Source organism: Mustelus asterias, chromosome X (assembly GCF_964213995.1).
Source record: "Mustelus asterias chromosome X, sMusAst1.hap1.1, whole genome shotgun sequence".
Classification (NCBI taxonomy): domain Eukaryota; kingdom Metazoa; phylum Chordata; class Chondrichthyes; order Carcharhiniformes; family Triakidae; genus Mustelus; species Mustelus asterias.
Window position 1 is genome coordinate 16,494,191 of NC_135834.1, and position 16,864 is coordinate 16,511,054.

At 44.4% G+C, this 16,864-nt stretch overlaps 1 protein-coding gene across 1 annotated transcript in view; it reads right to left on the bottom strand.

Moving 5' to 3' along the window:
* Window positions 1-16,864, bottom strand: part of LOC144481854 (uncharacterized) — a 302,744-nt gene that overhangs the window by 37,403 nt on the left and 248,477 nt on the right. The window contains exon 3 of the mRNA XM_078201004.1: window positions 2,855-3,719. Within this exon, the coding sequence (XP_078057130.1) occupies window positions 2,855-3,613 (759 nt within the window). The 5' untranslated portion in view covers window positions 3,614-3,719. The remainder of the gene's footprint in view (window positions 1-2,854; window positions 3,720-16,864) is intronic.

Sequence of the window (16,864 nt, forward strand, 5' to 3'; positions counted from 1 at the left end):
CACTGGAGGGGGTGCAGAGTAAATTCACTGTGTTGATTCTGGAGTTGAAAGGGTTGGCCGATGAGGAGAGACTGAGTAGACTGGGATTCATTGGAATTCAGAAGAATGAGAGGTGATCTTGTAGAAACATGTAAGATTATGAAGGGAATAGATAAGATAGGAGCAGGGAGGTTGTTTCCACTGGCAGGTGAACCGAGAACTAGGGAGCATGGCCTCAAAATAAGGGGGAGCATATTTAGGACTGAGTTGAGGAGGAACTTCTTCACCCAAAGGATTGTGAATCTGTGGAATTCCCTGCCCAATGAAGCAGTTGAGGCTACCTCATTGAATGTTTTTAAGGGAAGGATAGATACATTTTTGAACAGTAAAGGAATTAAGGGTTATGGTGAGCGGGTGGGTAAGTGGAGCTGAGTACACAAAAAGATCAGCCATGATCTTATTGAATGGCGGAGCAGGCTTGAGGGGCCAGATGGCCTGCTCCGAGTTCTCGTGTTAAAATGGTTACTGCAGAGAATGAAAGCATTCAGCCCTATATATTCCTGGACATTCTACAATTTATATGTCCTCTCCTCATTCTTCCTAGTAAAACAAAGGATGACATGTCAGCTGCCCCAAGGGCTACCTTAAGTGATTGAAAAGATAAAGGTGGTGAGATTTCAACCCATGCCTCCATAGAGACTGCAGTTTTAATCTGGCACCTCAGATCCACAGCCACGCTACTACAGTTAAATGCCAATTAATCATTGACATTACAGAGAATTTCAATTATCGCTCACAGAGACTTAATAGTTGAACAGACTCCATGGAAAAAAAAACATCCAGAAGAAGCATTCCCCTCTTGCATAATGCTAACCTGTTCTTTCTCTCTGCACCATTTACAGATGGAACTACACAATTAATGCAAAAACATAACTAAAATTACAATCAGCAGGACAGTGGTAGTGAACAATGCTGGAGCTGTGGGCTGACAAATCCCGGGACCCAGTGTTCATACTAGGGTCTTCAAAGTGACTTGTGAGATAAATGATGCATTGGTTTCAATTTTCTACATTTCCCTAGATCTGGAGAAAGTTTCATGTAACTCCTTTATTGAAAAGAAAAACAGAAAGTTGGAAAGTGCAGGCTTACATATGTCACCATGAAAATGTTAGGTGCTATGGCTAATGATGTTAGGGTAAGGCACTTATAAAAATTCAAGGTATTCAGGTGGAGTCAGCATGCTTTAATGCAGGGGAAATCATGTTTAACCAATTTATTATAGTCCTTTGAAGAAGCAATACGTGCCTGTGGATGAAGGAAAACCATTGGATGTACAATAGTTCATTTCCAGCAAGTATTTGATAAGGTGACACATTAAAGATTATTGTGGAAAATAAAGCCCATGACTTCGGGTAAAATAGTAGTGTGGATAGAAGATTAGCGAGCTAACAGGAAGAAAAGAGCAGGCTTAAATATGTCATCCTGTGGGTTGCAAAATGTAATTAGTGCTGTGTCACAGGTCAGTGCCAGGGACTCAACAGTTTGACAATTTATATAAATGACTTAAATTGCAAGAGGAATTAAATTTTAAAATAGCAGCGAGTTAATGCTTCACATATTGAGGGGATTGGTTAGACACCATCAGAAATACTTTGTACTGACCTCCTTATTTAGGGAAGGGTGCACAAATCAGAGCAGATTTACTAGGATAATACCTGGAATAGGATAAAAGCAAAATACTGCAGATGCTGGAATCTGAAACAGGAACAAAAAATGCTGGAAAATTCTCAGCAGGTCTGATAGCACCTGTGGAAGGGTCATCCTGATTGAAACATTGGCTTTATTCTCTCTCCACACATGCTTACAGACCTGCTGAGATTTTTCAGCATTTTTTCTTTTTGTTCCTGGAATAAGAGTTGTCTTATGATAAAAGGTTAGACAGGGTAGGCTTCAATTCACTGAAGTTCAAAGGAGTGAGATGCAACTAGGTTGAAAGACAGAAGCTCCTGAGGGGCATTGACAGGGTGGATATGGAGAGGACATTTCCTTGTGGGAGAATCTTGAATGAGGGGATATTGCTTAAAAATAAGGGGTAGTCCGGTTAAGCCAAATTTGAGGAGAATTATTTTTTTTCCTCTGAGGGTTATCAGTCTTTGGAACTCACTTCCGGAAAAGGCAGTGGAAGCAGAGACTTTGAATATTTTTAAGGCAGAGCGAGCTAATCAGGAATTTAACAAGAGGGTGAAAGATTATCAGGCGTAGGTGAGAATGTGCTGTTGAGGTTCTAATCCGGTCAGCCATGATCTTATTGAATGGCAGAGCAGGGTCTCGGGGTCTGCTCCTGGTCCTAATTCATATGCAGCTTGTGTTAGAGATATTAAAAAGACTCAACACATTGAGCGTTTCGCACAAAGTTAATTTATTTCACTTTTATGCACAATATTTTCCCTATAACTAGACTGGAATCTATCAGCAAGAAGAGACCCCAATGAAAAGAGTTGAGTCCCAGGTGTGCTAAAAACACAAATCAGTGTGGTTACGTGTTAACACATTGCTCAGTATGTAGATGGAACAAATGAGTGAATCCATTTGCACCCTTGGACCAGGTAATGGTCTCTCCTGCATGGTTTGTCTTCAAGTTGGATGAATTAATGAATCCCTCCCCTTACTGAGAGTAGGTGAACAGCTTCTCAGAGTGACTGTGCTCATGTGCAGTGGGTTGAGATGACCACGAACTCAGTCCCACAGTGAAAGCACCGGAATGTTCTCTCGTCACTGCGAACATGTTGATGAAGACACGAGGTTCCCAGAACTTCTAACACATTTTTCACAATGTGGGCATTTAAAAGGTCTCATCAGTGTGAGCTCGCTGGTGTCTCCGCAGGTTGGATGAATCAGTGAATCTCTTCCCGCACTCGGAGCAGATGAACGGTCTCTCCCCAGTGTGAGTGCGCCGATGTTTAGTGAGGTCAGATGACCATCTGAACCCACTCCCACACAGAGTGCACCTGAAAGGTCTCTCTTCAGTGTGAATGCGTCGATGTTTGGCGAGGTCAGATGATCGCTTGAACCCAGTCCCACAATGAGAGCACCTGAACGGTCTCTCATCAGTGTGAACACGTTGATGGAACATGAGGCTCTCTGAACTTTTAAACCACTTTCCACAGTCTGGACATTGAAAAGGTCTCAGCTCAGTATGTACTTGCTGATGTCTCAGCAGCCGGAATGAGGTAGTGAATCCTTTCCCACACCTCGAGCAGATGAACAGCCTCTCCCCAGTGTGAAGTTGCTGGTGTGACAATAGGGAGCAGAAATGAGTGAATCCCTTCCCACACTGGGAGCAGTTGAATGGTCTCTCTCCAGCGTGAATTCGCTGGTGTGTCAACAGGTTGGATAACTGAGTGAATTCCTTCCCACACTCGGTGCAGGTGAATGGTCTCTCCCCAGTGTGAGTGCGCCAATGTCTTTCCAGGTCAGACGGGTAATTGAATCCTTTCCCACAATCCCCACATTTCCACGGTTTCTCCCCATTGCATTTATGTCTTAATAGGCCAGATGATTGGCTGAAGCCTCGTCCACACACAGAACACGTGTACGGTTTCTCCCGACTGTGAACAGTGCTTTTTCCTTCCATGTTCAAAATTCAATGATTTCAGGTTATGATGAATTCAGAGACTGCCAGATCCTGATGTGATGTTTGGTTTCAGTTTCCTGAGTGCAAATCCTCTCGTTCTAATACCCTGGGAAATTGATTTAGAACAGAAAAAAGGGAGTAAGAGAGAACCCAAAAAAAAAATACAGAGGTAGGTTGTGAAATTAAGCTCAATAAATCTGGTAATTTGTGGGTCTGGCACTCGGAAAAAGTGACCATGAAAGCTGTTGTATTATTGTACATACACAACTGGTTCCCCGATGTCCTTCAGGGAAGGAAACCTGCCACCTGGTCCGGACCTATACAAGAGTGTGGTTTGTATATGAGGAGTGAGAGAAATGGGAGAGGCATGGTGCAAAGGGAGGAATTTTATATCTCAACAGGACTTTGACAATCTCTTAAACCCTCAATGAGATAGAAGGAGCACACCCGCAGGTGTTTGTGAACACCATCACCTCAAATTAACACACCACATTGTTTGGTGTAAAATCAAAATACAGTGGATGCTGGAAATCTAAAATTGAAAAAAAAACAGGAGAGATGCTCAGCAGATCAGGATGTATCTGTGGAGTGAGAAACAGAGTTAACATTTCAGTGTGTGAAGGATGAATTTCAGAGAATTAAAATGATGCAGAATTTGATGGTCAATGAATGTTGACCATCATATGTTCAGAAGTAGAACAGAATTGGACTATAGAGCAGGAAAAGCAATTCCTGACGATGAAAGATAGTGGGAAGATAAAGCTGGTAAATCTGCAGCACTTGGTCATGGAATGGGCAATACTGGAAACCTCATTTAGCCAGGATTGTGGGAATATTGCAGTGGAGAGTGGGCCAGGGTAAGATGCTCTTTCACAGTCAGTGCACACTCGATGGGCAGAATGGCCTCCTTCTGCGATGGAGAGATTCTATGGTTCTCAACAGCAACCAGTAATGGAGAACGAATGCTGGGCAACCACCAATGCCCACATCCCATGGAATTAATACATTAATAAGATAAAGAAAAACTCACAGGAGTCCGACTGTGCAAAACAGGCCATTTGGTCCATCGAGTGTGAACCGACTCTTTGACAGAGTATCTGTCAGGCTCTCTCCCACACCCTATCCCTGTAAACATTTACCATAGCTAATCCCCTAATCTACATATTTTGGCACACGAAGGGGCAATTTAGCATAACCAATCCACTTAGCATGCACATCTTTGGAGTGTGGGAGGAAACCGGAGCACCCGGAAGAAACCCATGCAGACACAGGGAGAATGTGCAAACGCCACATAGTAAGAGTTTTAACAACACCAGGTTAAAGTCCAACAGGTTTATTTGGTAGCAAATGCCATTAGCTTTCGGAGCGCTGCTCCTTCGTCATTTCCACTCCATCTGACGAAGGAGCAGCGCTCCGAAAGCTAATGGTATTTGCTACCAAATAAACCTGTTGGACTTTAACCTGGTGTTGTTAAAACTCTTACTGTGTTCACCCCAGTCCAACGCCGACATCTCCACATCAAACGCCACATAGACAGTCACCCAAGGATGTATTTAAACCCAAGTCCCTGGAGCTCTGAGGCACCTGTGCTGGATTAAGGGACACAGATTTTAGATGAGACCCACAAGGGGGATGTGAGGAAGACATTTTACACAGTGCCTGATAATGACCTGACCTCTATACTTACACTCAAAGGTTGATCAGAATCAGGTCTTGACTGTCAGATTTTGGTGTGGTGTTTAGCTTGAGTTTCACAACTGAAAAACCTCCTCTTCTATCCCCCTGTAAATGCAATTAACAGAACGAATCGCTTGTCAGTTTAGATAGAAATTGAGAAGAGACAAACATTTGTCTTGCTTTGAGTTTTGTGTGTGCAAATGCTCCCCTTCTAATCCCCTGGAAAAAGAGTTTCCACAAGCCATCAGTGTGAGTCCAGCAGAGAAACTCAGAACACTCTCTCCTCCTGCTGCCTGGAATAGGATGAATGTCCATTGCCCTACTGCCCATTGCCCCTATAAAGATGGCGGCCCTTAACCCGGGTCTGGCGAAAGGAGAAATCCAGACTTTCCCTCTCTGCAACCACAAGACTGGGACCTTGTTCTTTGGGGTCTGCGGCCTGCACTGCCCACTCCACTGGCTCCAATCCTCCTTGCCCACCCACTAACTCTGTTAGTTTTCTCCACTCGACATTCACACCCCAATTAACAGTGTTCAATGCTGGATGCAATTAAGAGAAATATAAAATCATTGTCGTTACCAGTGAACTTGTTGGGTTGTCAGCAATGCAGATGACTAAATCCATTCCCACACTTCGAGCAGGTGAACAGTCTCTCCCCAATGTGAACTCCCTCATGCACACTGAGATTCAATAATTGCCTGATCCCAGTCCCACAATGAGAGTACTTGAACGGTCTCTCGTCAGTGTGAACATGTTAAACATAGAAAAATATAGAAACCCTACAATGCATAAGGAGGCAATTCGGCCTATTGAGCCTGCATCAACAGCAGTCCCACCCAGGCCCTATCCCCGTAATCCCACATTTACCCCACTAATCCCTCTAATTTATGTATCCCGGAACACCAAGTGGCAATTTAGCATGGCCAATGCACCTAACCCACAAATCTTTGGACTATGGGAGGAAACCGGAGCACCCGGAGGAAACCCACACAGACACGGGGAGAACGTGCAAACTCCCCACAGACAGTGACCCAAGCCGGGAATCGAACCCAGGTCCCTGGAACGTTGATGGAACATTCATTCCCCAGAACTTTTAAAGCACTTCCCACAGTCTGGGCATTTACAAGATCTCTCATCAGTGTGAACCTGTTGGTGTGTCAGCAGGTGGGATGATTGAATGAAACCCTTCCCGCAAATGGAGTAGACGAACGGCCTTTCCCACTGTGAACTCGCTGGTGTTTCAGCAGCTTGGATGACCAAGTGAACCCCTTCCCACACTCCGGGCAAGTGAATGGTCTCTCATTGGTGTGAAATTGCTGATGTTGTAGTAGCCCTGATGATCGTGTGAAACTCTGCCCACACATGGAGCAAGTGAATGGTCTCTCCCCAGTGTGAATTCACTGGTGTTGTAGCAGCCCTGATAATAGTGTAAATGCCTTCTCACACTCAGAACAGAACAGCAGCGTCTCCCCAGTGTGAACGCACTGATGTCTCAGCAGGTGAGATGAATGATTGAATCCCTTCCCACACTTGGAGCAGATAAGTGGCCTAATAAGAACATCAGAACATAAGAAATAGGAGCAGGAGTAGGCCATCTAGCCCCTCAAGCCTGCTCCGCCATTCAATAAGATCATGGCTGATCTGATAGTGGGTTCAGTTCCACTTACCCACCCGCTCCCCATAACCCTTAATTCCCTTAATGGTTAAAAATCTCTCTATCTGTGACTTAAACACATTTAACGAGGTAGCCTCTACTGCTTCATTGAGCAGAGAATTCCAAAGATTCACTACCCTCTGGGAGGAGAAGTTCCTCCTCAACTCTGTTCTAAATTGACTCCCCCGTATTTTGAGGCTATGCCCCCTAGTTCTTGTTTCCATTGTAAGTGGAAATAACCTCGCTGCTTCTACCCTGTCTAGCCCCTTCATTACCTTATATGTCTCCATAAGATCTCCCCTCAACCTTCTAAACTCCAATGAGTACAGGCCCAGTCTACTCAATCTCTCCTCATAAGCTAACCCCTTCATCTGTGGAATCAACCTGGTGAACCTTCTCTGTACCCCCTCCAAAGCTAATATATCCTTTCTTAAATAAGGGGACCAAAATTGTACACAGTACTCTAGGTGCAGCCTCACCAGTACCCTGTACAGTTGCAGCATGACCTCCCTGGCCTCTCCCCAGTGTGACTGCCCTGGGGTCTAAGCAGGTCAGATGAATGAATCAATCCCTTCCCACACTCGGGGCAGCTGATTGGTCTCTCCCCAGTGTGAACTCACTGGTGTATCAACAGGTTGGATGATCGAGAGAACCCTTTCCCACATACGGAGCAGGTGAATGGCTTCTCTCCAGTGTGAAAGTGCCAATGAAATTCCAGGTCAGATGGAGTTCCATATCCCTTCCCACAAGGAACACATTTCAAAGAACAAAGAACAGTACAGCACAGGAAATAGGCCCTTCGGCCCTCCAAGCCTGTGCCGCTCCTTGGTCCAACGAGACCAATCGTTTGTATCCCTCCATTCCCAGGCTGCTCATGTGACTATCCAGGTAAGTCTTAAACAATGTCAGCGTGTCTGCCTCCACCACCCTACTTGGCAGCGCATTCCAGGACCCCACCACCCTCTGTGTAAAAAACATCCCTCTGATATCTGAGTTATACTTCGCCCCTCTCACCTTGAGCCCGTGACCCCTCGTGATCGTCACCTCCGACCTGGGAAAAAGCTTCCCACCGTTCACCCTATTTATCCCCTTCATAATCTTGTACATCTCTATTAGATCTCCCCTCATTCTCCGTCTTTCCAGGGAGAACAACCCCAGTTTACCCAATCTCTCCTCATAGCCAAGACCCTCCATACCAGGCAACATCCTGGTAAACCTTCTCTGCACTCTCTCTAACACCTCCACGTCCTTCTGGTAGTGCGGCGACCAGAACTGGACGCAGTACTCCAAATGTGGCCTAATCAGCGTTCTATACAGCTGCATCATCAGACTCCCGCTTTTATACTCTATATCCCGTCCTATAAAGGCAAGCATACCATATGCCTTCTTCACCACCATCTCCACCTGTGTTGCCACCTTCAAGGATTTGTGGACTTGCACACCTAGGTCCCTCTGTGTTTCTATACTCTTGATGGCTCTGCCATTTATTGTATAACTCCTCCCTACATTATTTCTTCCAAAATGCATCACTTCGCATTTATCCGGATTAAATTCCATCTGCCACCTCTCCACCCAATTTTCCAGCCTATCTATATCTTGCTGTATTGCCCGACAATGCTCATCGCTATCCGCAAGTCCAGCCATCTTCGTGTCATCTGCAAACTTGCTGATAACACCAGTTACACCTTCTTCCAAATCATTTATATATATATCACAAATAGCAGAGGTCCCAGTACAGAGCCCTGTGGAACACCACTGGTCACAGACCTCCAGCCGGAAAAAGACCCTTCGACCACTACCCTCTGTCTCCTATGGCCAACACAGTAAGAAGTTTAACAACACCAGGTTAAAGTCCAACAGGTTTATTTGGTAGCAAAAGCCACACAAGCTTCCGGAGCTCCAAGCCCCTTCTTCAGGTGAGTGGGAATTCTGTTCACAAACCTATGGCCAAGCCAGCTCTCCACCCATCTAGCCACTTCTCCTTGTATCCCATGAGCCTTAACCTTTTTAACCAACCTGCCATGTGGGACTTTGTCAAATGCCTTACTGAAATCCATATCGACTACATCCACGGCCCTTCCTTCGTCAACCGTTTTTGTCACTTCCTCAAAAAACTCCACCAAATTTGTAAGGCACGACCTCCCTCTTACAAAACCATGCTGTCTGTCACTAATGAGATTGTTCCGTTCTAAATGCACATACATTCTGTCTCTAAGAATCCTCTCCAACAACTTCCCTACCACAGACGTCAAGCTCACCGGCCTATAATTTCCCGGGTTATCCCTGCTACCCTTCTTAAACAACGGGACCACATTCACTATCCTCCAATCCTCAGGGACCTCACCTGTGTCCAAAGAAGCGACAAAGATTTCCGTCAGAGGCCCAGCAATTTCATCTCTCGTCTCCCTGAGCAGTCTAGGATAGATGCCATCAGGCCCTGGGGCTTTGTCAGTTTTAATGTTCCCTAAAAAACCTAACACTTCCTCCCTTGTAATGGAGATTTTCTCGAACGGGTCAACACCTCCCTCCGAGACACTCCCGGTTAACACGTCCCTCTCCTTCGTGAATACCGATGCAAAGTATTCATTTAGGATCTCCCCTATTCCCTTGGGTTCTAAGCATAATTCCCCTCCTTTGTCCCCGAGAGGTCCGATTTTCTCCCTGACAACTCTTTTGTTCCTAACGTATGAATAGAATGCCTTAGGATTCTCCTTAATCCTGCCTGCCAAGAACATCTCGTGACCTCTTTTTGCCCTTCTAACTCCCCGTTTGAGTTCTTTCCTACTCTCTCTGTATTCCTCCAGAGCTCCATCTGTTTTCAGTTGCCTGGACTTAACGTACGCCTCCCTTTTCATTTTAATCAGATCATGGTTCCATGGTTTCTTCACAGTGTGGACAGTGCACTCTCCTTCCATGTTTAGAATTTGATGGTATTCAGGTATGATAAATGGGGCGACTATCAGATCCTGATGTGATGTTTGGTTTCAGTTTCCCAACTGCAAATCCTCCCCTTCTAACACCCTGTGAAATTGATTTAAAACAGAAAAAAGGGAGTGAGAGAGAACCCACAAATACAGTGGTCGGATGTGAAATTGAGCTGAATGAATCTGGTAATTTTGGGGGAAAAAGTGACAATGAAAGCTGCTAGATTGTTTGAAAAAATCCAATGGGTTTACTAATGTCCTTTGGGGAAGGGGATCTGTCACCTCCTCTCAGCTCACACAACACTCTGGACTCTGTCACAGGACAGAAAGAGAAAGAAACGGAGAGAGATACACTGATTTAAAAAGAGATAAGAGAGACAGGAGTGAAGAAAAAAGTTTGCATATATCCACAATGAAATCAATTTTTCACAGAATCACCAAAACCCTCAACCTCCACCACCACCAAGAAGGACCAGGGTTGCAGGTTCTCCTGTACATCACACACTGTCCTGGCTTCAAATACGGGAGAAAAAGAAGTACTGAAATCAAGTACGGGAGAAAAAATGAGTTTCATCCACCTGTATATTGGGAAGACGGCCTATTTCCACCTCAGTAACATCGCCTACATCCACCCCAGTCTCACCTCATCTGCTGCTGGAACTTATCCATTCTTTTGTTACCTCTAGATTTAACAATCGTAACGAAATCCCAGCTGGCCTCCCACATTCAACCTCCCTGTAATATTGAGGTCACCCAAAACTCTGCAGTCCGTGTTTACTCACACCAAGTCTTGTTCACCAATCACCCTGTACTCACTGATGTCCAAATACCTCTGTTTCAGAAGCTCCAAAATTTAAAAATTCTCATCCTTGTTTACTCCTTGGTTGTGACCATCGCCATCTCTATAATCTCCTCCAGCCACACAACCTCCGAGCTCTACACTGATCTAATTCCGATAGCTTTAACATTTTAACATCTCTGATTTCAACCGCTCCACCATTCTGATCGTTCTTTCATTTTCCTGGGTCACAGGCTCTGGAATTACCTTCTTAAACCTCTCCACCTCACTTTCCTCCTTCAAGATTTTCCTGAAAACCTCCTTCCTTGACCAAGCTTTTGGTCACCTGCCTGAATATCTCCTGATATGGCTCAGTGTGAAATGTTACATTCTCACATTTCTGTGAAATTACTTAGAAAGTTTCATGATGTTAAAGACACAATATAAATACAGATATAGTCACTGCCTTGGACAGACAGAGTTGTTTTGTTTTGCCTCATCAATCAGACATTCGAACTCAGAGTGTGAAGCAGCTTGGTGGACAAGTTGTTCCCACATTGCCTCTACAAAGATGGCGGCCACGCATGCGCTGTTCGGCAGATTGCCCCCAAAAACGATGGCGGCTCTCAACCAGGGTCAGAAACTGGGAGAAATCTGAGGCCGCGCTCGATGTAAACGGGAAAACTGACAACCGGGGAATTCTTTTTCGGGGTTTGGGGTTTACACAACATGTTTACTAATCCTCTCCGCCCACCCGCCGGATCCACCACCCCCTGAGTTTGGTCTTTTTCTCCACTTACTTATTCTGCATCCGACAAAGAAGGGTCGCCACATCGCTATTACTCACACTGCGCATGCTCCATCCCAGCGCCGCCCTCCTCTACTTTTGTCTTGCTCGTTGTCGGGGGTGGGGGGGTCGAGTAGATCCATGGGGTTACAAGGATGGGGCGGTGGGTGGGTCTGGGTGAGATGCTGTGTTGGAGACTCGATGGGCCGAACGGCCTTTTTCTGCGCTGTAGGGATCCTATGAGACTGAGAATCCCAATACATTGGAGGTGACAGCAAGTTTGAATGCTGTGTACAGAAGAGCGTGTTTGGAGATGTCAGTAAATGCCAAAAAATGGCAGGGGTCAGTCACTTCCTTTTGATCAAGGGGTGATGATGGGGAGGAGGGGCTGCACCTGAATGAAGAAAATGGTTAATTTGGGTGATTAACAATGGAGTGAAAATAAGGCCAATTGAGCAGGAGTTGGATCTCATAGACACGATGAAGGCAGGAGGGGAGATGGGAGAGAAGCTAAACAAAGACGTGGGTTCAAGGTTGAGATAAGGGGGATCTTTAGAGACAGTTTGTCCTGATGGGTTCGTGTAATGCAGGGAAGCAGCAGAGACAGCTGATGGGATTGTCTGAATCTTAGTGACAACGAAGCTCTTTGAGCTCCTCACACTTGTTGGAGGGGAGAGGGAGAGACCTTCAAAAGGAACTGACTGAGATATTAAAAAGATCAGACAGTGTATTTAACACAAAGCTGATTTATATGACTTTGACCAGAATATTAACACCTCTAACTGGACTGATATTTATTATGTGGAGATGCCGGCGTTGGACTGGGGTAAACACAGTAAGAAGTTTAACAACACCAGGTTAAAGTCCAACAGGTTTATTTGGTAGCAAAAGCCACATAAGCTTTCGGAGCTGCAAGCCCCTTCTTCAGGTGAGTGGGAATTCTGTTCACAAACAGAGCATATAAAGACACAAACTCAATTTACATGAATAATGGTTGGAATGCGAATACTTACAACTAATCAAGTCTTTAAGAAACAAAACAACAATATGTTGTTTTGTTTCTTAAAGACTTGATTAGTTGTAAGTATTCGCATTCCAACCATTATTCATGTAAATTGAGTTTGTGTCTTTATATGCTCTGTTTGTGAACAGAATTCCCACTCACCTGAAGAAGGGGCTTGCAGCTCCGAAAGCTTATGTGGCTTTTGCTACCAAATAAACCTGTTGGACTTTAACCTGGTGTTGTTAAACTTCTTACTGATATTTATTATCAGCTGAAACAGACCCCAATGAACATGGTTCAGACTTTACTTAACAGCAAAATCCCATCACTCTAGTTAGTTGCGAACTTGCAACACTTGAATGTGTGTCAGAGGTTACATGAGGTAAGGAATCCCTTCCCACCCTCGGAGCAGCTGAGTGGCCTCTTCCTACTGTGACTCCACTGATGTACAGTGAGCTCAAATTATGTATTGAATTCAGACCCGCAATGAGAACACCTGAATAGTTTCTCTTTCGTGTAAACACGTTGGTGGGTCATCAGACTACCAGAATTTTTAAAAGACTTCCCAGTCTGGGCATTTAAAAGGTTTCTTGTCAGTGTGAACTCACTGTGTCTCACCAGGGCGGATGAGTGAGTGAATCCCATCCCACATTTGGAGCATGGGAATGGTTTCTCCCCAGTGTGAACTCACTGGTGTATCAGCAAGTGAGATGATTTAGTGAATGCTTTCCCACACTTGGAGCACTTGAACGGTGTCTCCCCAGTGTGAATTTGCAGGTGTACAGTGAGCTCAAATGATATCTTGAACCCCGGCCCACAGTGAGAGCACCTGAATAGTTTCTCTTCATTGTGAATACATTAATGGCGTTTTAATTCCTGAGAACATTTAAAGCACTGCCTGCAGCCTGGGCATTGAAAAGGTTTCTCCCCAGTGTGAACCCTCTGATGTGTCACCAGTTGGGAAAACTCAGTGAATCCGTTCCCACACTTGGAGCAGCTAAATGGCTAGTCCCCAGTGTGAACTGGCAGATGTGCAGTGAGTTGTGATGATCGCCTGAATCTGCCCTACAGTGAGAACACCTGAATGGTCTTTCATCAGTGTGAACTCGCTGGAGTGTCAGCAGGTTGGAAGAATCAATGAATCCCCTCCCACACTCAAAGCAGGTGAACAGTGCGAGTGTGCTGGTGTTTCATAAGGTCTGATGGCTGCCTGAACCCAGACCCACAGTGAAAGCAGCCAAAAGGTTTCTCGTCAATGTGAATACATTAATGGATCAACAATTCCCTGGAACTTTTAAAGCGCTTCCCACAGTCTGAACATTTGAAAGATCTCTCATCAGTGTGAGCACATTGATGAGACATTAGTTCCCAGGAACTTTTACAGAACCTCCCACAGTCTGAGCATTTAAAAGGTCTCTTGTCAGTGTGAACTCACTGGTGTTTCAGCAGGCTGGGTGAGGTAATAAATCCTTTCCCACATATGGAGCAGGTGAACGGTTTCTCCCCAGCGTGGCTGTGTTGATGAGCTTTCAGTTCAAATGAGTAATTGAATCCCTTCCCACAATCCCCACATTTCCATGCTTTCTCCCCAGTGTGACCGCATTTCTGCTCTGACAGGTCAGATGATTGGCTGAAGCCTTGACCACGCATAGATAGAACATGTGTGTGGTTTCTCCTCACTATGAGCACTGCTTTTTCCTTCCATGTTCAAAATCTAATGATATTTCAGGTTATGATAAATTGGGCGACCCCGTCAGATCCTGATGTGATGTTTGCTTTCAGTTTCCTGAAACCTCCCCTTATGATGCCCTGTGAAATGGATTTAAAACAGAAAAAAAGGGAGTGAGAGAGAACCTACAAAAACACAAAGGCAGGTTGTTAAATTAAGCTAAATGAATCTGGTAACTTGTGGGGCCGGCACAAGAAAAAGTGACCGTGAAAGCTGCTGGATTGTTGTTTAAACACAACAGGTTCACTAATGTCCTTCAGGGAAGAAAACCTACCACCCAGTCTGGATGAATACAGCACGCTAGTGTCTGCCACAGGAGAAACAGGAGCAGAGAGAGACATAGACAGAGATACACCGATAGCGAAGGAGAATAATTTTACAATGCAATCAATTCCTTGCTGGAGTCACCCAAACATGCCCCCCCACCCACCAATCTTCATCGCCTAGAAGGACCAGGATAGTAAAGGTTTCTAAGTCTTACAGTCTTACGTGGCTGAAATCAAGTACTTTTAAAAAGGCTTTTAGATAGATACGTACATGGATGGGAAAGGATTAGAGGGATATGGGCCAAATGCGGGCAATTGGGACTAGCTTGGCGTGCACCATGGCCGGCATGGACCAGTTGAGCTGAAGGGACCATTTCCGTGCTGTATTTCTCTATGACTCTAACATTACTGGAGAAACAGGTATTTCCTCTATTTAAATATTAGGAAGAGTGAAACCATTGCCTTTGATCCCTGTAACAAACTCGCCTCCCTATCCACTGATTCAATCCCTCTGTGCAGGAAATGCCTGATGCGCAAACACCTTGATCACAATTTTGAAATTCCATATCTACATCATCATTAAGATCCCATCTTCCCACCTCAGTAACATCTCATGTCTCTACACCAGTCTCAGCTCATCTGCTGCTGACACTCTTATCCATTCCTTTGTTACCAAATGACTTAACTACTCCCATGCTCAACTCAAGTTGGCCGCCCATAGTCAACCTTCCTGTTACCTTGAGGTCATCCAAAACTCTGCTGCCCGTGTTTTTACTCGCACTGTCTGGTTCACCCACCACCCCTGTGCTCACTGACCGACAAAGGCTCCTGGTGCAGAAGAACCAAAATTTTAAAATTATCAACCAAGTTTTCCTCCGTGGTTGTGACTATCCCAATTTCTGAAATCTCCTCCAGGCACACACCCTCCAAAATCTTGACACTCATCTAATTCTGACCTCCTGAACATTCCTGATTTTAATCACTCCACCGTTGGTGACCGTTCTTTCATTTGCCTGGGGTACAAGCTCTGGAATTTCCTCCATAAACCTCTCTGCATCAATGAGACAATCCCATCAGCTCGGGTGGCACAGTGGTTAGCACTGCTAAGAACAAATACGTACAAAGGATAGATGAATTGGCTATGCTAAATGTTGATTTTGATTTGATTTATTATTGTTAGAGGAAATAAGGATACTACATAATGATACTAAAAGACTAATAAAACCAGGGAATTAATTCAGAAATGAATATAATGCAGAAAAGGTATGACATACCTGGGATTACAAAGGGACAAATGCATAGAAACACATATAATCACTGTAGAGATTTTAAATATGTATTTTTGAAAGAATTCTGTCCATCTTGGCCAAGTATAGACTGCCCCAAGGCATAATGGGATGAAAGCTAAGTGGGATGAACCACATTCTTTAAGAACAATACAACCACAGAGCATCATTTCTATCAGTATAGTTCCCACATACTAAATGAATGGGACAATTCATTTAGTGCTGATGAGGGATGCTTAGCAGATGATGAGAAAGGCAACTCTTGAACTCGATGGAGGGACAGTGAGAAAGTTACCTTTGAATTTTATTACTTACATAATAGCGGTTGCTAAGAGAGAAGTGGGTGGGAGCTTCCAGATTCTCTAGACCAATGAATTCTCATATTGACAGAGAGTAGAATGTAATTGGCCAAGGTAAATAATCCATATTTACATGATTGGTCCATCCTATTAAGATGGACAGTGGAGATGGGTAGCTGACTTCTGAAGAACTATAATTACAGAATGTCTTGATAATTTAATTAGAGTGATTTGAGCTGTCTTAAATCATTCTCCCTCCATGGTGAAAACCAAGCCTGGGTCAATAAAATAGGTCTTCAACCAGAAACTACTGTCTCCGGTGCGCTCTTAGTATTTCCTGAACTGTATTAATAAAGAGAAATCTCCTGCATGAAGCCAGCATAACAATAGCTCTCTGAAATATTCCTACAATTATTGTCACATGTTTTAGTATACAATAAAAAGTATTGTCTCTTGTGCACTATACAAAGAAAGGAGAGAGTGCAGAATGTTGTGTTACAGTCATAGCTAGGGTGTAGACAGGGATTTTCCTTTCGAGGCTACGTATTGCTGAAACCTAAGTGATACAAAGGCTCATGAAAAGCAGTGTACTGATTTTTTAAGATGTGACTTTATTTAACCAAATAATCGAATGGGAGAATGATATAAGGAAGCCCAGCACTCGAGGTATAGAATGCGGCCAGCCCAATGTCACTCTGAAGAACAATGCCCCTGTGAAGGCAATGATACATTTACCAAAACATATTGGCCACCTTTCCGGTCGACATAATCCAATAAACATTAATACCAATCAGTCAATAATCATCCTGTCATTAACTCCAGCCAATAACAATACACATCCTGACGT